The sequence below is a fragment of the Caretta caretta genome, chromosome 3 (genome assembly GCF_965140235.1).
Source record: "Caretta caretta isolate rCarCar2 chromosome 3, rCarCar1.hap1, whole genome shotgun sequence".
Classification (NCBI taxonomy): Eukaryota; Metazoa; Chordata; order Testudines; family Cheloniidae; genus Caretta; species Caretta caretta.
The window spans coordinates 16,818,504-16,843,334 of record NC_134208.1 but is presented as its reverse complement, the minus strand read 5'-3'; the positions used below and the strand labels follow the sequence as shown (position 1 = coordinate 16,843,334).

General features: G+C 40.9%; 1 protein-coding gene across 2 annotated transcripts in view; it reads right to left on the bottom strand.

Annotated features, from left to right (window-relative positions):
• Positions 1 to 24,831, bottom strand: part of CD2AP (CD2 associated protein) — a 163,268-nt gene that overhangs the window by 47,990 nt on the left and 90,447 nt on the right. For both annotated transcript variants that reach the window (XR_007355981.2, XM_048845674.2), the window contains exons 5-8: positions 19,310 to 19,430; positions 15,167 to 15,354; positions 9,089 to 9,197; positions 2,453 to 2,547 (exon numbers count right to left, since the gene is read on the bottom strand). Coding sequence is in view for 1 of the 2 variants with exons in the window: in XM_048845674.2 (XP_048701631.1) it covers positions 2,453 to 2,547; positions 9,089 to 9,197; positions 15,167 to 15,354; positions 19,310 to 19,430 (513 nt within the window). In the remaining variant the exon portion in view is untranslated. The remainder of the gene's footprint in view (positions 1 to 2,452; positions 2,548 to 9,088; positions 9,198 to 15,166; positions 15,355 to 19,309; positions 19,431 to 24,831) is intronic.

The window sequence follows — 24,831 nt, the reverse complement described above, 5'->3', positions numbered from 1 at the left end:
GGGGTCCGTCCTGGGGCCGGTTTTGTTAAATATCTTCATAAATGATTTGGAGGATGGTGTGGATTGCACTCTCAGCAAATTTGCGGATGATACTAAACTGGGAGGAGTGGTAGATACGCTGGAGGGCAGGGATAGGATACAGAGAGACCTAGACAAATTGGAGGATTGGGCCAAAAGAAATCTGATGAGGTTCAATAAGGATAAGTGCAGAGTCCTGCACTTAGGACGGAAGAACCCAATGCACAGCTACAGACTAGGGACCGAATGGCTAGGCAGCAGTTCTGCGGAAAAGGACCTAGGGGTGACAGTGGACGAGAAGTTGGATATGAGTCAGGAGTGTGCCCTTGTTGCCAAGAAGGCCAATGGCATTTTGGGATGTAAAAGTAGGGGCATAGCGAGCAGATCAAGGGACGTGATCGTCCCCCTCTATTCGACATTGGTGAGGCCTCATCTGGAGTACTGTGTCCAGTTTTGGGCCCCACACTACAAGAAGGATGTGGATAAATTGGAGAGAGTCCAGCGAAGGGCAACAAAAATGATTAGGGGTCTGGAACACATGAGTTATGAGGAGAGGCTGAGGGAACTGGGATTGTTTAGTCTGCAGAAGAGAAGAATGAGGGGGGATTTGATAGCCGCTTTCAACTACCTGAGAGGTGGTTCCAGAGAGGATGGTTCTAGACTATTCTCAGTGGTAGAAGAGGACAGGACAAGGAGTAATGGTCTCAAGTTGCAGTGGGAGAGGTTTAGGTTGGATATTAGGAAAAACTTTTTCACTAGGAGGGTGGTGAAACACTGGAATGCGTTACCTAGGGAGGTGGTAGAATCTCCTTCCTTAGAAGTTTTTAAGGTCAGGCTTGAGAAAGCCCTGGCTGGGATGATTTAATTGGGAATTGGTCCTGCTTTGAGCAGGAGGTTGGACTAGATGACCTCCTGAGGTCCGTTCCAACCCTGATATTCTGTGATTCTATGATAAGGTGTTGGGAGGAGGCCATGGGGAAGTAGCCCAGGGAATTGTAACTGTTGCACAGCTGTTCCAAGAGGCACTCTAGACTGCTGCATTCCACAGTGCCCTGGGCTGGAACCCGGAGTAGAGGGCGGGCCCGGGTTCCCTCCAAATCCTCCCAACTCCTGGTCAGATACAGGAGGAGTCAACCTGGACTGTGAATCCAGAAAAATGGCCAAGCTGAGGGCTGCCGTGAAGCTCCAAGGCAAGCAAATCCGCCAGTGAGCGCAAGACCCACCAAGGTAGAGCAGGAACTTTGTCACACTACCTAACTTCCAGGTCCTACTGTAATGCAAGCAAATAATGAAGCAAGAAAATCATTGTAGCTATCATTAAAGACATGTTGGAATCTCTTGGAAAAACTCAAAATCCTTTTAAAGAAGCTTAGCTTATGTGTATTTATGCTCCTCACTGTAGACTACTATGAACATGAAAACTGGATTGTAGTTAATATGCTTCCAATTCCCCACCTAAATCAATCCTCTAATATCCCACTTAGTAAAATATGATTAATATAAAAAGATTATGGACTATAGGTGAGGAAAATTAAGCAGTAACCAATGATTTTCAGCCCTTTTTTTTCTTGTCTTTACAGCAGAACATTTATAAAATGGGTTAGGGATGCAACTGCTGCCTTTCAACACTGACTCTCTCTTTCATATTAGCACAAATAAGTGAATATTCAGACAAAATTTATTCCTTCAAGTAGCAAGACAGATTGTCCCCCATAAAGCAGTTTTGTTAAGTACTATGATTCTGAGATCCCAAATGTTACAAAACATTTGGATTTTCATACTGACAATAATCCTTGCTTAAAATATATTTACATTAAATATTGCATGTCAAAATTTCAGTGCAAAATTCAACTGTTTCTTTAAAAAGAGAACTCAACTCACTCCTACAACCCAGTCCACCACACCTGGAAATCTATGGGGGAAGTGACTGCCAAATGAAAAGAGGTCAAAACCAATAAAGAAAGGACTTATTTTCATGCTTTTATGAGATTATGGCACAGCATATGGTTAACTTCTAGGGCAAACTCGGATCGATTACCAAAATAAAATAATTTATATAAATAAATTTATATTTATGCTGAACAAAACCGATCTGGAAAGAATGAGATCTACTGCTGATAAGGCCAGGTCTACACTATAAATTTACACTGGTATAACTATGTTGCTCAGGGGTGTAAAAAAGTGTACATCCCTGAGCAATGTAGTTATATCAACCTAACCCCAGGCGTAGAAAGTGCTATGTTGGTGAGAGAGCTACCGCCTCTCGTGGAGATGGATTAACTGCACCAATGAGAAAAGCTCTCTCGTTGGCATAGTAGCGTCTTCCCTGAAACACTGCAGCTGTGACAATGCAGCATTTTAAGTGTAGACCTGCCCTTTTATTCTGTACTTCCACTACATTCACGAAAACTCTGAGTGATGAGTAAACCCTTACCTTACTTATTATCTGGATAATCTCGCCTTCTTTAAAACCAAGTTCATTTTCATTTGAACCTTCAAAGGCCAAAGAAGTCCTGCAATATTCCTTGGCTGAAACAAAGAAGCAAAATGGCTGCATTTGCACAGTGTTCTAATCTGTTGTATGAATGAAGGTACATAAATAAAAGCTCAAAATTATTGTCTTTTTTAGAAGGATAACTACTACAACAATCATCTTTTGATCCAATATATATCAACCAACTTCAGTATGTTTTACAATGTCCAGCAGAACACGACAAAAATAAGACAGTAGTATACTCTTTATTCAATTCTCCCACTTTAGACATCAGAATTGAAGCTCTGCAACTAGAGTTGAACATCTCCCTAGTTTTGTTTAACATGTACGTCTGGCAGAGATTTTCATTAGGGCTGTCAAGTGATTAAAAAAATGAATCGCAATTAATTGCGCAAATAATCGCACTGTTAAACAATAATAGAACACTATATTTTTGGATGTTTTCCACATTTTCAAATATAATTAATTTCAATTACAACACAGAATACAAAGTGTATAGTGCTCATCTTATTTTTATTAAAAGTATTTACACTTGTAAAAAAACAAAAAAAATAGTATTTTGCAATTCACCTAATACAAGTACTGTATTGTAATCTCTTTATCATGAAAGTTGAATTAACAAATCTAAAAAAAATGCACTCAAAAAAAAAAGTGTAAAATGTTAGAGCCTGCAAGTCCATTCAGCCCTACTTATTCAGCCAGTCACACAGGCCTGGTCTACACTACATCGAATTTAGCAGCGTTATCTCGATTTAACCCTGCACCTGTCCACACGATGAAGCCCTTTTTTTCGACTTCCAGGGCTCTTAAAATCGATTTCTTTACTTCACCCCGACGAGGGGATTAGCGCTGAAATCGGCCATGCCGGCTCGAATTTGGGGTACTGTGGACGCAATTCGACAGTATTGGTCTCCGGGAGCTATCCCAGAGTGTGATCGCTCAGTTGTGATCGCTCTGGACAGCGCTCTAAATTCAGATGCACTGGCCAGGTATACAGGAAAAGGCCCGTGAACTTTTGAATCTCATTTCATGTTTGGCCAGCGAGGCGAGCTCACCTGCACAGGTCACCATGCAGAGCTCATCATCACAGGAGACCATGCAGTCCCAGAATCGCAAAAGAGCTCCAGCATGGACCGAACGGAAGGTACGGGATCTGATCACTGTATGGGGAGATGAATCTGTCCTGGCAGAACTCCATTCGAAAAGACGAAATGCCAAAATATTTGAAAAAAAATCTCCAATGGCATGAAGGACAGAACACATGCATAAAATTTGCAGGATTAGGGCCTTATACTTTAGTTACAAATTGTATAACTATGTAAAAACACTTGTGACAGTTTGGGAATATGTCATTTTATGAATTCCTTTTTGTTTTATGTCAAGCACTTATAATTGTAACCTTCAGTGTGGATTAGAATTTCCATTCTGTCACTGGAATAGATACATATCGGAAATAAACAGTGGTATTAACCCTGTATTGTTCTACTCTGGTAGAACAATGGGGTTGCTACCAGTACAGCCATTGACTTAGAGACTCTGCCCAGCAGAGCACCTGAGTGTTGGTACATGGAACTTCCCCAGTGAAGAAAGAGAAGAGAGAGATGGACAAAACCTGCTCTTAAAAGAGAGACTCTCACTAAGCAGAGGGAGCCGTTTTTCATCAGAAAGAGAAGACAGAACCCCTCCTGCCTCTTACCCCCGTCCCACCCCACTCACACACCAGGAGGAGTGGGGACAGTGGGGAGGAGGGGAAGGCAGGAGGAATTTTGATTTATTCCAGGACTCTCAGGACTAGTGAGGAATTTTGAGGGAGGGAACTGGGTTCAGGTGTTTCTTGCTTTGCCTAGATCTGTCACTCCCCTGTGCTGCCCAAAATGTGTGTGTTTAAGAAGTTCCTTTGCAAAGTCTGTGTTATTTTCTTTAACTCTCATGTGGTCCCTAATGAGAAACTATAAACCAGAGTGCCCATGAAGGTGGAGTCTAGGGAGGAACGCATAGGTGACTGGAGAGGCTTGGGATGTCCTGTACTGGTCCCAGGGCCTATGGTATCTGGACTGCAGAGTTCCACATCCCAAAGAAGGGTGCCAGACAGATTCCGCACCCACGGAGCATACGCTAGAATCCCAGAGTTACAGATTGTGACTGCACTCAGCCGGCTTGAAAGCACACTGGATCCAAAAAGTTGGGTCCAATACAGCAGACCAGTAACCATTTACTAGGGTGGGAACACAGTCAGGGCTGAAACATCACCTTCTATGTAACCCAAGAACATCTTCATCTTGTCTTTTTACTATAGAATTACCAGAGCCCAAAAATCCAAGAAGGTGACTAATAGAAAAATATCTCAACCACTTAACCTATTCAACAAGTTAACAACAGTATATTTAATGCACAAATAATTACTCAAGGATCTTGCTGTTTTAACTAGTCTTGTGCCTGGCAGTAAATAAAAGGTTATTTCTAATTAAACTGCAGTTTAAGATGGAAGATCATCCACAGATTCAGTACTTCAAGGAAGTTTATGAGTGTACTACAGTGAAGCAGCAGTGGTCATAGCTGTTGTCCTTTGAAAGGTCTTAAATCTGATTACACTGAAAACAAACTGAAGTTGTAATTTCTTTAGCAAAAAGATGTTTATTTACTTGTAGTAATGACCAAAACAAACTTCCAGAAGCAGAAGAGAGACACTAAAATGAAGTCCTGATAATCAAAATGTTTTAAGAAGATGTGTATTTATTTTATTAACCAATTAACTACACATTGGTGGTTTACTTCCATGCCCACCTCCTCAAAAGTAAGGATATTATTCTTAATATATTTTCGTAACAATAAACCTATGTAAATTGAGATATAGTTTTTAAAACAAATAAATAAGCTCTCCTCACAGGACATCAGATAGTCTTATTTTGTCATGTAAAAGTTAACCATCTGGTTTTCAGACAGCATTTAATCACCTGGGTAACTGAGCATCTCCACATGTTAGTCTCCACACCTTAGAGCAGGGGTGGGCAAACTTTTTGGCCCAAGGGCCACACCTGGGTATTGAAATTGTATGGCGGGCCATGAATGCTCATGAAATTGGGAGTGGGGGTGAGGGCTCTGGCGGGGAGCGGGCTCTGGGGTGGAGCCAGAAATGAGGATTTCAGGAAGGGGCTCCGGCTGGAGGTGAGGGCTCTGGGGTGGGGCTGGGGAGTGAGGGCTGCGGCTGGGGGTGAGGACTCTGGGGTAGGGCTGGGGATGAGGCGCTGGGGATGCAGGACAGCGCTCCGGGCTGGAACACCTCCAAGGGGTTTGGAGGCTGGAAGGGGGAATCAGGGTTGCAGGAGGGGGTCAAGGTTGCAGGAGGGGGTCAGGGTTGCAGGCTCCGGACAACACCTACCTCAAGCGGCTCCCAGCTGCATGCCCCCCACTCCGGCTCCTACATGGAGGGGCAGCCAGGTAGCTCTGTGTGCTGCCCTGTCCACAGGCACCACCCCTTCAGCTCCCACTGGTTGCAGTTCTCATCCAATGTGAGCTTCAGGGGCGACACATGGGGCAGAGGCAGCATGCAGAATCCCATGGCTGCCCTATGCGTAGGAGCTGGAGGCAGGACATGTCACTGTCTCTGGGAGCTGCACAGAGTGGGGCAAGCCCCGGACCCCACTCCCCAACTGGAGCTTGAGGGCCGGATTAAAACGTCTGGAGGGCCAGAAGCAGCCCCCGGGCCATAGTTTGCCCACCTCTGCTTTAGAGAGACCATCATTTAACTACTTAATACAAATAAATCATATAAATCAACATAGCTGCTGAGGATCTGATTGAAATTTGCATGCTGTTAGCCAGAGGTCTTTTTCAGGCTACAGAAAAGGTTAAATAAAATGAAAATTAACATTCTCAGATATGTTTCAGAGGAACAGCCGTGTTAGTCTGTATTCGCAAAAAGAAAAGGAGTACTTGTGGCACCTTAGAGACTAACCAATTTATTTGAGCATGAGCTTTCGTGAGCCACAGCTCACTTCATCAGATGTGTACCGTGGAAACTGCAGCAGACTTTATATACACACAGAGAATATGAAACAATACTTCCTCCCACCCCACTGTCCTGCTGGTAATAGCTTATCTAAAGTGATCAACAGGTGGGCCATTTCCAGCACAAATCCAGGTTTTCTCACCCTCCACCCCCCCACACAAATTCACTCTCCTGCTGGTGCTAGCCCATCCAAAGTGACAACTCTTTACATAATCAAGTCGGGCTATTTCCTGCATAGATCCAGGTTTTCTCACTTCCCCCCCACCCCCATACACACACAAACTCACTCTCCTGCTGGTAATAGCTCATCTAAACTGAGTTTGTGTGTGTATGGGGGTGGGGGGGAAGTGAGAAAACCTGGATCTATGCAGGAAATAGCCCGACTTGATTATGTAAAGAGTTGTCACTTTGGATGGGCTAGCACCAGCAGGAGAGTGAATTTGTGTGGGGGGGTGGAGGGTGAGAAAACCTGGATTTGTGCTGGAAATGGCCCACCTGTTGATCACTTTAGATAAGCTATTACCAGCAGGACAGTGGGGTGGGAGGAAGTATTGTTTCATATTCTCTGTGTGTATATAAAGTCTGCTGCAGTTTCCACGGTACACATCTGATGAAGTGAGCTGTGGCTCACGAAAGCTCATGCTCAAATAAATTGGTTAGTCTCTAAGGTGCCACAAGTACTCCTATTCTCAGATATGGATCCTCCATGTTGTTGGATTAATTCTATCTTTCAATGCATCACCCAAAATTTAAGCATTAAAAAAACAAAACAAATTTTCTAGCCATTTTGATTGTGAAAATAGACTTCATGATGTAAACGGCTACACTGCTGGCCTGTTGAGTCAACAAGGCAGTGAGCTGTCTGTATCTCCCCCTTAACACTCTATTAGAAGGTTAGTTAACTTTTCATAGATTCTTAGATTTCAAGGCCAGAAAATACCATTGTGATTGTCTCGTATAACCTCCTGCATAACACAGGACAGAGAACTTCCCTAAAACAGTTCCTAGAGCAGATCTTTTAGAAAAATATCCAATCCTGATTTAAAAGTTATTAGTGAAGGAAAATCTACCATGACCCTTGATAAGTTGCTCCAACAGTTAATTACTCTCACTGCTCAAAATTCCACCTTATTTCCAATCTGAATTTGTCTAGCTTCAACTGCTAGCCATTGGATAGTGTTATACCTTTCTCTGTTAGATTGAAGAGCCCATCATCAAATATTTGTTCCTCATGTATGTATTTGCAGACCGTAATCAAGTCACCCCTTAACCTTCTTTTGTTAAGATAAATATATTTAGCTCCTTGAATTTGTCACTATAGTTCAGCTTTCTAATCCTTTAATCATTCTCCTGGCTCTTCTCTCAACCCTCTCCAATTTATCAACAGCCTACTTGAATTGTGGACACAGGACTCCAGCAACGGTCACACCAGTACCAAATATAAAAGGTAAAATAAATCCTCTACTCCTCCTCAAGATTCCGTTTACGCATCCCAGAACAGCACTAGCTCTTTTTTGTCTCAGTATTGCACTAGGAGTTCATGTTCACTTGATTATCCTCCACAATACCTAAATCTTTTTCAGAGTCACTGTTTCCCAGGATAGAATCCCCCATCATGCAAGTACTGTATGGCTTGCACTTGGGCTTTTACCATGAGACCTATGTTGAGGAGGGATGGGGGGGAGAAACCCCACACCCTATACCAACATAGCTCTGCTGGTAAAACTGTAAGCATAGGCCAGACACAGTGGTTTATTTCAATGTACTTAATTCTGAAAATGATTCAGCTAAAGTAAATAGCTTGCCTCTTATTTTGATGTGTGTCTATGCACAAACTTGCACCAGTTTAACTAAACGTATTTAAAAATACATCTTTAAGCAAACCAATGCCAAGTTTGTGTGTGGACAAGACTCACAATAAAAGTCAAAAAACATATTCAGTTAAAACAATACAAAACCCTCTGTGGGTACTCCTAGATCAGATAAAACAGGCTACATTGGTACAGGCACAACCTCAATATTTATTGATGCAAGCTAAACCTACAGAAGCCAGGGTTACACCAATATAAGTGTCTACACAGGATTTTGCATCTTTAGTTAAATCAGGGCAACTGTGTGTGTAGACGAGGCCTTATATTTTTAGGGACAGCTCCTATGTTAATTGGATTCCATCTGTAATTATATGATCTGAAAACTCTGAATTTTAATACAAGCAGAAATGTGGGAAGTCAACCTCCGACTTCAGTTTCCACATATCTGTAAAGAGTGGGTAAACCTACCGTACTTAGTATTTGTAAGACACTTTGAAGCTGAAAAAGTATTTTGAGAGTTCTAAGTACATTTTTACTAAATAAAAATTTAAGGTCTTAAATAAGAACAAGTTATTTTACTGTATACTTCCATAACTACATACATCTTCATAGAGAATAGATAATACTAGGATACTTAATGTCCTGCCTCAGTGCAGGGGATTGAACTAGATGACCTATCGAGGCCCCTTTCAGTCCTACACTTCCACGACTCTTTGACTAGAAAATAAAACAGAGGCAAATATACTTTAACCTTACCTTTTGGTTTGCTTTCTGTTTCTACTTTTGTAACATCTACTGCAGGTTCTGCTTTTGTTACACTAGGAAACTGGGTTAGTTTTGGTCCCGGCGGAAGGTTAGGTAGTGGCTAAACAAATGCAAGAGAAAAAAAGATACGCACAATTACGTATTAGAAAGGGAGAGTGCAAAATTAAAAGCATTTTGTTTTGATTTGGGTATAAGACACCTTCTCATGATTTGACCATCTGAAATGGTGACAGCTCTCTTTTACAATTAGGTAATTAATTCCATATGTCAAGGGTGTCACTCATTCTTTGAGAGGGTCACATTACGTATTTAATTTAGTTAGGTTCTATAATTACAATATTAAGGCCACTGATGCAATAGGAGTGAGACAGCCAAGCAGCAACTTCATCTTTTTCCACCAACACCATCGTGGGTGGGATTCAGTCCCCAGGAGGGCTGAAGTGCTTAGCAGTTGCAGAAAGAGCAGACTACAGGACTCCACTGTTTATAGCAGCAGTTTAAGATGACAGCTGCTCGTCCTGCCTTCCGCTCACTCCTAATACACCGGACCCTTGCTAGAACGTGGGATTTGTGATCCATGTGCGGTATCGCATTAACGCGGGGACCGCATTAAAATGAATTCCAATTAAAGTAATTAAATTTGGGATCCATGGCCGCGACTGCATCATATGCAAATTCACGCTATATAGATGCGCGTTCTAGCGAGGGTCCGGTGTATCTGCCACAGCATACATCAAAGGGGATAAAAACATTAGCTGGATGTTTCTGTTAAAATGAACTCTGCAGACATTTAATTTGCCATCGACCTTGTGAGTTAATATCCCATTACAATAATTTACCAGATTTCTCCAATCCAAGACATTGTTTCAGGCTTACTGAGCCTGCAGACAGATTCAGACTGCTTAAGTCACTTTCAGACGTTTTCTTCGCAATAGAACTAACCAGGAATTTTGATGAAACAGTTTGTCAGAAAATGCTGATCACTGAACCTGAAACTTTTCACAGAAACTTATCAGTTTTGGCAAAACTGTTCAGGAAAAGTTTCTTAGGTGCAGGATGGAATTTTGAAACCACATAGAGAGATCCTCACCCTAGTGGGCACTCATCTGTAATGTAGGAAAATCCAGGCACAGCAGGGACTTGAACCTGAGTCTCCCACATCCCAGGCAAGTGCCCTAACCTCCAGGCTCTTGGGTATACTGGGATGGCTTCTTCTCCCTCCCCCACAAAACAAACCAACAAAAGGTCTCAGTTTCAATTCAATGAGGAACAGGAAAAAAATTAAATCTCAAAATTTTTTGCAGAATGGGAAAACTTTTCTGACCAACTCTTCTTCACAATCATATATCAAACAGAAACTTAGGCCCTGATCCTATAACCAATACTCACCTGAGTAATCCTACTGAAACTTCTCACATCAGTAAGCACAACTCATGTGAGCAAAGGTCACTGATCTTCCCCTTTCATTTATTAAAAACCAAATTTTGTAGAGCTTAAACAAGATCCAGATTAATACATACAAGCCAAAACAGATCATATAACCACATGAGCATCCTTCACAAAAATGTAACAGTGCTATATAAAGGAATCACTCCACCTAGCACTGAAATAAACCACCTCCAAGATGAAACTAGTTTAGCAGCACACAGAAATAGTTTTAGAGGGGAAGTGTAGGAAATTATATCCAATTAAAAATGCACATGGAAGTAAGCAAAATATAAATACCCCCAAGTTGGAATTTAGCCAAGGCACGGGAGTTAACTAAAGCTCATCCTGTATCTTGCAACGCAGTGCACTGTCCAAAGGTACTTAAGTGAATCTGAAACATATCACAGTGGTGTAAGTTTGGACTCTACCTTCCAATCCCAGTTTGCAAAGCCCTCACCTCATTCTAACATATCCTAAAAATGCATTTTTCCCCCCGAACTACCAACCACTACCGAATACCTTCCCATCACTCCACCAATACCATTAGACAGGTTTCAGAGTAGCAGCCGTGTTAGTCTGTATCCGCAAAAAGAAAAGGAGGACTTGTGGCACCTTAGAGATTAATTAACAAATTTATTTGAGCATAAGCTTTCGTGAGCTACAGTTCACTTCATCGGATGCATTCAGTGGAAAATATAGTGAATGCATCCGATGAAGTGAGCTGTTGCTCACGAAAGCTTATGCTCAAATAAATTTGTTAGTCTCTAAGGTGTCACAAGTCCTCCTTTTCTTTTTGCAAATACCATTAGAGATAGTGAGCCGCATTAGCAATTAAAAAAAAAAATACTGAAGTCTTCATTAAAGTTAACTCCCTGCTCTGGGTCAGCCAGTACTCATCTTTTCTGTGTCATACATTGCAAAAGTTCTTTGGAGCAGAGACAATCTCCATAAATTCATCTCTTATAAAAAAGTGTCAAATTCTGGCTAGCATTTTATTATTATTTTTGGCAAAACACCAGGCATAAGTGGGTATGTTAAATACAACTGCAGCTTCAAATGGTTTATTTCACAGCCTTTAAATTGTTCAGACTCTTTTCTCAATTCACTTCCTTGCTTTTTCTTACTGAGAGAGAGACTGACTATAACAGTTTACAGGATAAGCCTATTAAGTGAACAAAAAGACAAGCTTGCTCCCATCACATATTTGGGTACTGCTATACGGTAAACCCACACAGTATAAAGTCTGATCATCCATTAGAATCTAAATCATACAAACATGTCTTTGATAGGATAACTGTACTCCATCACATCAGTCAGAAAGACAACAAGTGAATCCCAGACACTTCTAAAGAACCAATTTTTCACTATAAGAAAGCGATCAGTTCCACTTAAATCAACCTCTGAAATTCCAACAATGATATTTACATTAACACTGTAATGGCTTACAATATTTCTTACTAAGAGAAAAGAGATCGGACAAAAATGCATTTAGCCAGCTTTAAAAAGTCTCCTTAAATACTTTTTTAAAGTTAATTTATGTAGCATGTTTTAAACAGGTTTACAAATCCTTCCATGTAAATATCAGAGACAAAACAACCATTACAACAGTAAGCTTTTGTTTAGCAAATCAGATCTTTCTATTTAAAGCTTCTAATTTTGTGGTTGCTACTTTTGTCTTTATTTCATAAAATCACAGAATCATAGAATATCAGGGTTGGAAGGGACTCAGGAGGTCATCTAGCCCAACCCCTGCTCAAAGCTCAAAGGACCAATCCCCAATTAAATCATCCCAGCCAGGGCTTTCTCAAGCCTGACCTTAAAAACTTCTAAGGAAGGAGATTCTACCACCTCCCTAGGTAACGCATTCCAGTGTTTCGCCACCCCCATAGTGAAAAATTTTTTCCTAATATCCAAACTAAACCTCCCCCACTGCTACTTGAGACCATTACTCCTTGTCCTGTCCTCTTCTACCACTGAGAATAGTCTAGAACCATCCTCTCTGGAACCACCTCTCAGGTAGTTGAAAGCAGCTATCAAATCCCCCCTCATTCTTCTCTTCTGCAGACTAAACAATCCCAGTTCCCTCAGCCTCTCCTCATAACTCATGTGTTCCAGACCCCTAAATCATTTTTGTTGCCCTTCGCTGGACTCTCTCCAATTTATCCACATCCTTCTTGTAGCGTGGGGCCCAAAACTGGACACAGTACTCCAGATGAGGCCTCACCAATGTCGAATAGAGGGGAACGATCATGTCCCTCGATCTGCTCGCTATGCCCCTACTTATACATCCCAAAATGCCATTGGCCTTCTTGGCAACAAGGGCACACTGCTGACTCATATCCAGCTTCTCGTCCACTGTCACCCCTAGGTCCTTTTCCGCAGAACTGCTGCCTAGCCATTCGGTCCCTAGTCCGTAGCGGTGCATTGGGTTCTTCCGTCCTAGGTGCAGGACCCTGAACTTATCCTTATTGAACCTCATCAGATTTCTTTTGGCCCAATCCTCCAATTTGTCTAGGTCCCTCTGTATCCTATCCCTGCCCTCCAGCGTATCTACCACTCCTCCCAGTTTAGTATCATCCGCAAATTTGCTGAGAGTGCAATCCACACCATCCTCCAGATCATTTATGAAGATATTGAACAAAAACGGCCCCAGGACCGACCCCTGGGGCACTCCGCTTGACACTCCATTGTGCTTAGATATTTCAAGGGTTTAAGAACCATACATGAATTCTTATATAAATTGTGCGTTACTGTGCACAACAGTTTAGGATGGAGAGCTCTCATTTTATTGTTGACTCTCAGGTGGATTCAACCAGACAACATTTTAACTGAGCTTTTCCAAATCTGAGTTAAAAACTCTGTCAGAATCTGTTTGCCTAGGACACTGTCCAAATGCTAAGCAGAGAGGTTTTCTTCAGCCTCTCAGCACTGATGAACAGTGGTGGAAGTCTCAATCATATCAAAATAAATTCCACACCAAAGTAACTATACATATTCCCTTACCCTCTGCCAGCCCCTTACCAAACTGAATTGAGTTAGATGTAGCAAGATCAGGCACTTCCATGCATCTTCTCTCATAATACATGGGGGGAAAGGGGCATAAGATGAAAATATAAAGGCAGGAATGGCAAACTGATTACAAAAAACCTTGTTTATTATTTACACAATACACAGGTAAAAAAGAAAAGGAGTACTTGTGGCACATTAGAAACTCTGGAACTCTCAGTCACCAGGTCACATCGAAGCCAAGAACTCAACAGGATCCATAAAAAGGACTGGACATTTATATTCATAAATAAAATTACTACCCACAATCGCTAAGTACCACAAAATATTTCATGTATTTATCCTCACCCATGTCTTGTGTCACACCCATGTAAGATGGTGAAGTATCACCATTTTACAAGTGGGAAACTGTGGTACAGAAAGACTAAAGGACTTGCCCGAAGTCACAGGAAGCCTGTGGCAGAGCAGAGAATTTAAAACCAGGTCTGCAGAGTTCCATGCTAGCACCCAAAGCACTGGACGCTCCTTCCTCTACAATGAAGATATAAAAAATTATTAATGATTTAAAATTTTGGCAGGGATATAAACACGCACGATTCAGGGCATAAGACAGGATACTGGACTAGAGGGCTCACTAGCCTGATCGGTAAGGCAATGGTTTTTTATGAACAATGTTAAGGCTGCAATACTTGAAACGTAATGAGATATAAAAAAAAGTTTGAACGGTACAAAAATATGGTTGGAGAGCAAAAAATATTTTCCATTGTGTACTGTAACCAGATGTTTAGTCCAACATTAATTGCAGAGTTTTTCCCTTTCAGTACACTACTGCCTATTACTACAACAATCAAACCAAATAAGATAGAAGACTCAATCCTGAGCGCTGGTTGTTTCAGAATCAATTTAGATTTTTAAAAATATAAATTACAGGATTCATGCACCTCTGCACTTCTTGGTTGCATCAGAAGCAGAAGTACAAAAATCTCATGAGAAAGGACATTTTCATTATTTCTACTACTGAAATCAGGAAGTCTCACAAAAAAGCCTGTTCTTGTGAAAATACAAGATCAAACAGGTTCAAATAAAGTACAGATAAGCACTGAAACCCTTTACATTCACTGATGACTACTTTGGGCAGAGCCGTATCATTAGTGGGGTAAGGAGGAGGTGGTGTACATATAGAATACTAATCAGATAATCATCTGGTTTAGAAGGTACTGTTTTCTTTTTCCTCTCTTCTGTTTTCTTTTTCCTTCTCTTCTGCCTTGTGACAATCTAGTGATCATTTTGAATGGATGGTATCCATCACTTTTGTACTTTGTCTTTTGACGCTTACTTGAAATATATATTAGTTTTCAAAAAGCACAGGACTGGCGTGCATTCCCTTTTTTAGTTCTGCTATACACTGATATTCCATCTGCTTTTCTGTATCTCAAGTTTCCCGCTTCGTGAAATAGGGTTGTTAAACCACTTCATGGAAGTGTTGAGAGATCTAATGCATTTATATCTGTAAGATCCTAGGACAGAAGGTGCTCTAATTACCAGGTAATTTTTTTTTTTAAATTAAAGATATTAACAATATGGTTTTAATTTGGATTCTCAAGACAACATGCTCAAATATGGGCCACCACAAACCTTATCTTGCTTTTTCTCCTCTGAATCATTACTGGATAATCTCGTTTTAAGTTTCACTGAACCTTCTTTAAAGATATCTCCAAACCCAACTCCTCGGATTTTCTTTGGCTGTGCTATTGGTCCAGCTCCAGGTTCATTTCCGTTCCCTGGAGAGGCCACAGGCGAGGGAGAACCAGTGAAAAGAGACTCTGAAAAATTGAGAGAAAATGGTTTTAATGTATAAATTAATAAATGCCACTATTACTGTTAATCAGACAGTCTGGAAATCAAATCAGAAAATTGTTCCTTTGTATAAATGTCTTTATGTACATTGGTCTTGCCCAATAGACCTTAGAATTGCAGTTCCATCCTTAAGTTCACACATTTCCTGCTAGCTAGATATTTAGAAAGAGACTACGTCTAGGATGGAGGGATAGCTCAGTGGTTTGAGCATTGGCCTGCTAAACGTAAGGTTCTGAAGGGCCCATTTAGGGATCTGTGCCAAAAAATGGGGATTGGCCCCGCTTTAAGCGGGGAGTTGGACTACATGACCTCCTGAGGTCCCTTCTAACCCTGATATTCTATGATTTTAAGAAGCATTTCAAGGCAGTTTACAATGACACTATTTCTGCACCACATGTGTACTGAAAAAAGAAAAGGAGTACTTGTGGCACCTTACAATTGTGGCACCTTACAAAAAGGAGTACTTGTGGCACCTTAAATTGGTTAGCCTTAGAGACTAACCAATTTATTTGAGCATAAGCTTTCGTGAGCTACAGCTCACTTGCATCCGATGAAGTGAGCTGTAGCTCACGAAAGCTTATGCTCAAATAAATTGGTTAGTCTCTAAGGTGCCACAAGTACTCCTTTTCTTTTTGCGAATACAGACTAACACGGCTGTTACTCTGAAACCTGACACGTGTACTGGTAACCCTTAGCCGCCATCAAGAAATCAGATCATTGATTTGTGGCCTGATTTCTCAAACATCAGGCAGGAAGGCAATCTGTTATTTTCATCAGCTGTACATTTTTCACCAGCTCTGATGAAATATGCTCCTGCATCTTTTTGACTGAGTATTTTTATTTCTACATGGTGTAACGAACTATGCATGTGTTATTGCTGTCAGCAGCAGTAGCTACTCAACTCAGAAGTACTGCAGAACACCTCACAGTTAATTCTTCCATGTTTGGACAGCCGGAGCAAAAGGGCAATTGTGGCCTAATTAAACATTAAAGAAAGGATGTTTCCCATCATAGCTACTAATTTAAGCTTTCCCCAGACCTCAAACAACTGATGAAAATAACTCAAATCAATTTTACTTTAATTATTACTGTTATTTTTAAAGAGTTAATTATGAACAGGTTAAAAAAGTATCTAAATTCTATTTTCATGTTACTTTTCATCATCATTCAGTTCACCAGATGCAGCTGTCCAACTTTAATCGTTGTTACATGGTGCACTATTTACAACTGATTAAAAAAAACTTTGAAAAATGGTGTTAAGGGAACCGCGTGGTTTGTTTGCGAACAATGAATGTCACTACAGTTGCATGCAGCTGATGGTCAGGAATTCAAGACCTAGGACAGGGTTGGGCAAACTTTTTGGCCCGAGGGCCATATCTGGATATGGAAATTGTACAGCGGGCCATGAATGCTCACAAAATTGGGGGTTGGGGTGTGGAAGGGGGTGAGGGCTCCGGCTGGGGGTGCGGGCTCTGGGGTGGGACCAGTAATGAGGAGTTCAAGGTTGGGAGGGTACTCTTGGCTGGTACCGAGAGGTTCGGAGGGCGGGAGGGTGTCAGTGGTGCAGGCTCCAGGTGGCCTTTACCTCAAGGAGCTCTCAGAAGCAGCGACATGTCCCCACTCTGGCTTGAACGCGGAGGCGTGGCCAGGCGGCTCTGCGCATTGCCCTGTCGGCAGGTGCCACCCCTGCAGCTCTCATTGGCCATGATTCCCAGACAATGGGAGCTGTGGGGGCAGCCCTTGGGGAAGGGGCAGCATGCAGAGCCCCTGGCTGCCCTTACGCGTAGGAGCCGGAGAGGGGACATGCCACTGCTTTCGGGAGCCGCATATGTGGGGCAAGCCCCTGACCCCGCTTCCCGGCTGGAGTGCTGGAGTGGGAAAAGTCCCAGGCCCTGTTCCCCGGCAGGAGCTCGAGGGCCAGATGCAGCCCGCAGACGTAGTTTGCCCACCCCTGACCAAGGAGCTGCTTTTAAATGTTTTAGCTTAAAAGACCCCCACACTAGTATTTACAAGCAAACTGGCTTTCTACCTGAAGAATGCATGGGAAAAATAAAAGTCATTTGAAACTTAAAACTCCAATTATTTATCAAACTCAAAATACCCTTTCATATCATTTAACTTTAGCCCTTCAACTCGAGCTCTTTCTAGGGGCTCGTATGTATGTATGAACTCCTCAGAACTGCTGTGTTCCATTTCTGATGGAACACTCCCCCTCCTGCAACTGTGATTTGAGAACTGGTCATTTGAGAACTGGCGTTAATCTTCTCCCTACCTTCCTTTAAGCATGTTACTCTTTGTGCATCTATGAGGGAAATACCCATCTACAAAAGCACTCCCCTCCAGCTCTTCTTCTCACTGATAGGAAGCCTCTAGGCTACAAGATGCATGTTAGTCTTAAAGGATCACACCCTTATGGGGGGCTTACTCAATTGTTGCTGTCTCTGGCAAACAGGGAAGAAAAAAAATAATGTTGCTCAAAATATAATGCATCGTAGCTATTGGGAACATGATTTTCAGAAGTGCTGAGCACCTGCAACTCCAAATGTAGTTACACATTCAGCATTTCTGAAAAGAACAGATCCTTAATAGCTACCACCAGAAAATAGGCTTTCATTGCAAGTTATGCAGAACACTATGTTTGGAAATGAAAAACATAATTTCACAGTACAGACACTGGATTTGTGAATTTAACAGCTATTTTTAAACCAACTAGTCTTTAGTCCTGATTCACAGAACAGCTGCTAAACTAATTCCTGAATTGCTCAGAACAGTTCACACTTTTGTCCTGCTTCTGATAACTTTTCCAGCACTGATGCAAAACCCGCAGAAATATTCCCCACATTAGCGTATTCTCTCTTCCAGCTCTAGGCACCACCTTGCCAGAAACTAAAAGCTCAGAGCCCCTTACAGCTAAAGTACAGTCTACTGAAATTTTTGCAATGCTCTCTTTTCTTTGATCACTATGTAGCTGTCAAAAACAACAGGTCTTAAGATCAGTTTTTAGTACTGATTTGTTCACCTTGCATATCACTGTGGACAAACAGTGTTCTATATGAGCCAGTTTTTCTTCTTCAAACTGTAAAGCCTTCTCTAAATTACAGTTTACAGAAACTAGATTAAGTCATTGCATTTCCTATAAACCATACATTTGCTTGGAGTCCCTATCAACATTATGATGCTTTTCAGCTATTACAGTCTACTTCTGCCATTCTCCTGGTCATGAAACCATAACCACAAAGGATTGAAATCTGATGTAATCCTAAAGTGATGAGTTAATAGTTGAAGTTGGTAATATTAAAAAGGGAAATTCATCAAGGACACAAGACACGGCATAATGGGGATGTATCATACATTACTGCTAATGGCAACCAGAGAATCCGGCATCCCCTCCTCCTAAAATTCAACACTCCATGTGAAGTATTGCAAATTTACTGATACCTTTATATTGCTTTAGGCCTATTACCAAATCCATTCAGGTTAAACCCTTAGTGCTAGCCAGCAGTGTCATGGTTGTCAGAATAGGGTGAGAAAAATAAAAAAACCCAAATACTTACTTCTTGATATGAAGGAATTATAATTTTAGGTCCCAATCCTAAAACTTAACTCTAAGCATATGAATACTCCTATTATCACTGAAGTTATGCACTTAAGTGTTTGCAAGATCAGGGCCTTAACCTTAATTTTGTGATTGGAGACATAAGAAAAAATGTAATTACATTTTTGTGAGGTTCTCTCAAATTATTGAGGTTCTCTCAAACCCGGTATTGCCAGAATTCTACTTGCTTTACAAAGGGATAGTCCCTGCCCTCACAATCTACATAACTTTCCTTTCACTATTGCTGTAGCTTTCCAAAACTAAATTCTTGGTATAAGTTACTGTGATAAGGGTACTGTATTCTAGATAATATGATGGATTATTACCTGTGTCCTCCAGAACTTCTTGTGTTTCCCCATCATCTGTCAATTCTAATTCTTTTACAAAGTTTGAAGGAAATAATCCTGACTTGCCATTTAGTGTTCCACTCCACCAGCCTTCTTCTACCTGTAAAAAGAGATATTTCCCATATTAGTAATAAAGCAAAGGGAAACAAACTCACTGATACGGCAATAAATAACTATGGCAGTATAGCTAAGAGTAGGAATTCAAATAATTCTATCACAAGACACTATAACTACACAATATGAAGCTAGCAAATACTTTGAAAAAGTTCAAAACTTCAACAAAATTTAAAATGAAGAAAATCATGAAGGATACAGTGGCAGCCACATCTCAAGAAATGTGTTTTATCACTACTTTTCTCAGCACAGCAATTATTCTACAGCATAAGAGGGACCCTCATCACTTACTCCTATTTTGAGTGGCAAAAAAGATGTGAAATTAAAACTAATCATCAGCGGACAGATCTTTTTTCCCCTCTCTCTTTCCCAAGTAGAATTCTACAAGTCTGCCGTCTCCCAATAATCAAGTGATCCAAACTTAATGGGAAGGAAAAGTATTAAACTGGTTGTAAAATAATGGATGCCAATTTTTATTTTTTCCCCACTGGAGATAAGAAGTCCTGCTTAGGAGTTAAAGCCCTTGGGACCCCATGGTGAACTCTAATGGCCCAATTCTTGGGACTCACGGGATTCCAGATTCTTGGTGTTAGTTATTCCATGACCCTCCTTCAGCTGAAGTATTTTTAAACCATTAAGGAAACTGTATAATTTAAAGCAGAACTAAAAACAGTCTGACACGCCTAGATGATAAAGAAACGGGGGGGAAACAACCTGCTGGCACTGTATAAAAGACATGCTATCAAAATCATTTTTAAATAATTTTCAGAACCATAATATACACAATCCACTCTTTAAATGAACACCAGTTAAATATACTCCAAAAGTTGCAGTTTATTATTGTTTTACTTTGTGGTTTGAAGATGTGTTTTACATACAGAGGACAAAAAGTAACAGGAAAAAATATTGAGACTTTACATGGTCTGTTTTAGTCTCGTGTTTTAGGTTTCTGTGCCTGACCCAGGGCATGCTTTTTAAATGAAAGCTCATTTTCTTCATTTGAGTGGAAAGATTTACTGTTTGAATGCAAAGATCATGACTGCCCATTGGAGGACACGTTTTTATGGTCAGGATTGTCTTTCTGACCAAAGACATCCTGGTTCTCGAATATGATTGCCTAATGAGATGACGACTATTGTTGGGTAGTCAATGTTAGGCCTTTTCCCTGTCTTTGATCTGCACTTAAAATTCTGTAGCTGTTGATCTGGTTTTAAAAATCCCGGATCCACTGATTGGCACATTCTATATGGGACGGAAATAAAAACTGGTGTCCAAAACCTGCTTATAAATGCTCCCAAATAGCAAAAGAAAGGAACTGTTCGCCCAGTTATCACAGTTCGCCAGTTTCCTCCTCAGGCACCATTTAGCTTTTTACACCCCAAACTGTACTTCAAGAAGAAGGTAATAAAACTAGACATGTGCGCTATTCCTAGAGTACATATCACTGGGAAAGTTATTTACCTTATAGTAACTGGAGGTTCTTCAAGATACGTGATCCCTATCCATATTCCACTGTGGGTACGCACATGCTCCATGCGCCCCCAGTAGGAGAAATCTTCGTTCGCGGCATGCCCCCTTGCCCTCTTTATGTCTCCAACTGAGGAGATAAAGGGCAGAGCAGACAGACCACCTCTCCAGATCCTCCTCCTCTACATGGATCCAGGAATGATTCGAAGCAGAGGAGAAGGAGGACAAGTAGAACAATACAGATAGGGATCACATAACTTGAAGAATCTCCAATTATTAAAAGTAACTAACTTGCTCTTCTTCATGGACTGCTGGGCCCTGTGTATATTCCACTGTGGGTGACTGACCAGCAGTACTCAAGTAGGAGGAGGGTGCGAGGATACAGGAGGCAGAGCAGTTTGAAGGCCCACCATTCCAAAGGATGCATCGGGAGTCCTGTACTAAAGCATAATGCCTTGCAAATGTGTGGATGGAACTCTACATAGCCGCTTTGCAAATGTCAAGGAGAGGTATTTCCTGAAGCAATGTCATTGATGTTGCTTGTGCTCTTGTAGGATGAGCCTGCACCCAACGAAGCAGAGGAAGATTAGAGAGCTCATAGAATGAGATACCACTTGAAATCCATTTAGGGATCCTCAGAGGATAGAGCTTGACCTCAAACTCTTTCTCACTGGATTTATCCTTTGTAGATAAAAGACTATGGCTTGTCATGCTCAATGGAATGAAGTTTCACATTTTCAGATGCATGTGGAATGGGGAGGGGGGGAAAAAAAACCAAAAAACGACAGGTCAGTGAATTGACTGGTTCAGGTGAAACTCTTAAACGACTTAGGATGTAAATGCAATGAGACATGGAATATGACATAAGACAGATCTGTCATCAGTGCTCTCCCACCCTCCTGCCTAAGGTGATGGCCACTAAGAATGCAACCTTCACAGTCAGGCAAGACATGGAACATCTAGCCACGGATTAGAATGGCAAGCAAACAAGCACTGAAAAAACAAGGTTTAAGTCCCACTGAGGAGTAGGTTTCCTTACTGGAGGACAGAGTCTGATTAGACTCTTCCAGACTCTAGTAGTCAGTGGGTGAGCAAAAACTGAGTAACTATGTGAAGTTGGGTGGTACATACTGATTGCTGCCAAGTGGACCCACAAAGAGTTGAAGAGCAAACCCACTGTTTTGGGGGAAAGAAGATAGTCAAGAATAAGAGGAATACCTGCAGCTTCTGAGAATATACATTTCTATTGCACCCAGACAGAGAAACATTTCCACTTGGCTAAGACCTGGTCTACACTTAAAAATTAAGTCGGCATAACACATTGCTCAAGGGTGTGAAAAATCCATACCTGTAAGTGGCATAGTTAAGCAGACCTAAGTCCTTGTGTAGACAGCGCTAGGTCAATGGAATAATTCTTCCGTCAACCTAGCTACTGCCTCTTAGGAAGGTGGATTACCTAGGCCAAGAGAATCCAGCATAGGTAGTGTCTACACTGAAGCGCTGTCATGCTGTCTTCAACAATGAAAAAACTGACTTTTGAAATGACATGCATGATTCTGGAAAGAAATTCAATTAGCAATTTGAATTTCACCATGTGAAAAAAAAATAGCTGTACTTGCTTTGATAAGATACTAAATAGCTATGAACTTCGGTATTATCTAATCTTAAAAATTTAGCTATTCAAAGCGCTGCCTTCCATTTCATATAATCTGTTTCTGTTCTGACATGAAATTAATACCCAGATTACAAAAAGATTTATTTACAGTTTCAACTCAATCACTGCATTTTGTAAGCAATACAGCATGAAACTGTTTAGAAGACATTTCTGTGCTAAATATAGTGCATACATTTGTGACACATCAACAAAACTGATTTAAAATAGGTATTATTTCTGGATGTATGGAACATTAGAAAAGCATCTTCAAAGGCAAAAATTGTTTCATTAGATCATGAGACAATCCCTTCCATTCATTCAGATTCTTTTAAAAAAACAAAAAACAAAAAAAAACAACCTTGAGATCACCTACAGGAGTGCTGTCCAAAACTCCCCAAAACTTCTGGGGGTACAGAAATGTGAACTCCACTCTTCATTTCCTGCTAAGCTCACTTCTTCCTTTCTTAAATGATCAGCTAGTTTAGCAATGGGGTGGTATAACAACATGAACAGAATACTTTTCTTTCCTGGTTAAATTCCTGCCTCTGCCAGGTACAGAATTACAACCCAACAACCAGATGTGTGGTTAAATCAGGTAGATCTTACAAGAACTATAGCCCTCAGAAGCCAAACCTTCAGTGTCCAAACATCTAACTTGTCAGCATATCTCCCGAATCTACAGAATTCATGTTAACTGACTCCCAATTATCCAAGCCTTTTTTTTTTTAATCACAGAAGCGATTTGGATATTTGGAATTCTACTGCATTACACTTGCATGTAACAGGTTCAGTATTGACCACAAGAGGGAGTTGCACTACTACTACGTTCACTAAACGCCATCTGTACATAGTGGTCACTAAAGAAGTTGCATAGAAACATTCACAAACATAACCACTGCAACAAAAAATGGGATAAAAATTGTGATTTTCAGATGCCTAAACAGAGGAGAAACTGATCCAAGCAAGCTCGCTCACTCCCAACCTTCAGTCAAAAAGAAATCCAGTTCTGCTGCTAACACTTACCAATTGTAAGCTTGAATATTGTTCAAAACACTGATGTTACATAATTTAAATCAAATGAACCACTGGCCACACGTTTAAAAATATCGGCTGTAAATGAAAGATCGATAGATGAATGAGTCTGAATGACAGGACATTAGTATTTATTGTTTTACAGTTCTCAAATCTGTGCTAGGGGCTTAAAAGGACACATTAAAACCTTGACTGACAGCTGGAAAAAGGGAAATTGGTAGGGAAAGTGGGTTTATTATATGGCAAAATTGAGGAAAAATTGTACTGTGTTTTTGGCAAGTTGCTTTTTTTGTTGGTCTATATCGGTCTTCTCTTAGACTAAGCTCTTCAAGGCAGGGACTGTTTTAATCCATGTATGTACACTTCCTAGCCCAATATGGCCTCAACCCTTCTTGAGATCTGTAGCTGCTGCAGCTGTAGAGTATATATTATGTAGCAGCAGTAAATGTAGTAGCAGAAGTCATAAATATTACTACAAAGAAGGTCCCAATCAATTAATTTACCATCTAGTTTTGCTCAGATTCTAAGCAGCTTGGGGCACGGACTGTCTTTTGTTTCTGTGTTTGTATAGCACCAAGTACAGCGGGGTCACGGTACAAGACTGGGGCTTCAAAGCACTATGTTGACACAAATCAAATAATAATAATGATGATAAGCAGGGGTAACAAACAGAAAGAAAGAAAAGACTGAGGAAACAAAGGGCTTACAACAGAAAGATTACACAGTTACTCAGGTTAGACTAAGCATTTTAAATATTTAAACAAATGCTTTTTAAACTGAACTAATTACTGAACCTCTTCCGACAGTCACTCGGAAGAGAGATCTCGAGGGATTCAATCTGGCATAGCTGATTATTTTTCTAATACAGACAAGCACGTTAACAGAATTCTCTCTAGCCTAAGAGAGAAGGGAATTACATTATTGTCATTTATATATCTTCTGTCTCAAGATTTATCAAGGAGCACTTTGGTCCCTCATTGAAATCAGCAACCTGTAAGGTAAGCCACATTGGGTATGTTTTATGTTTTGTAATGGTTTCCTGGAACTGTTCACATTCCTGGTTTTGCGTCTAAACAGCAAAAATTGCCCCCTTTGTCAGCTTTATCCTAAATCACGCTAGAATTATCACCATGACAGCAGCTGTACGGAAGTGTCCTGCTGTATGATTGATAATGTGCATTCCACCAGCTACTATGCCATTTTTCTAGATACAGGGAGTCCTTGGACTTACGAC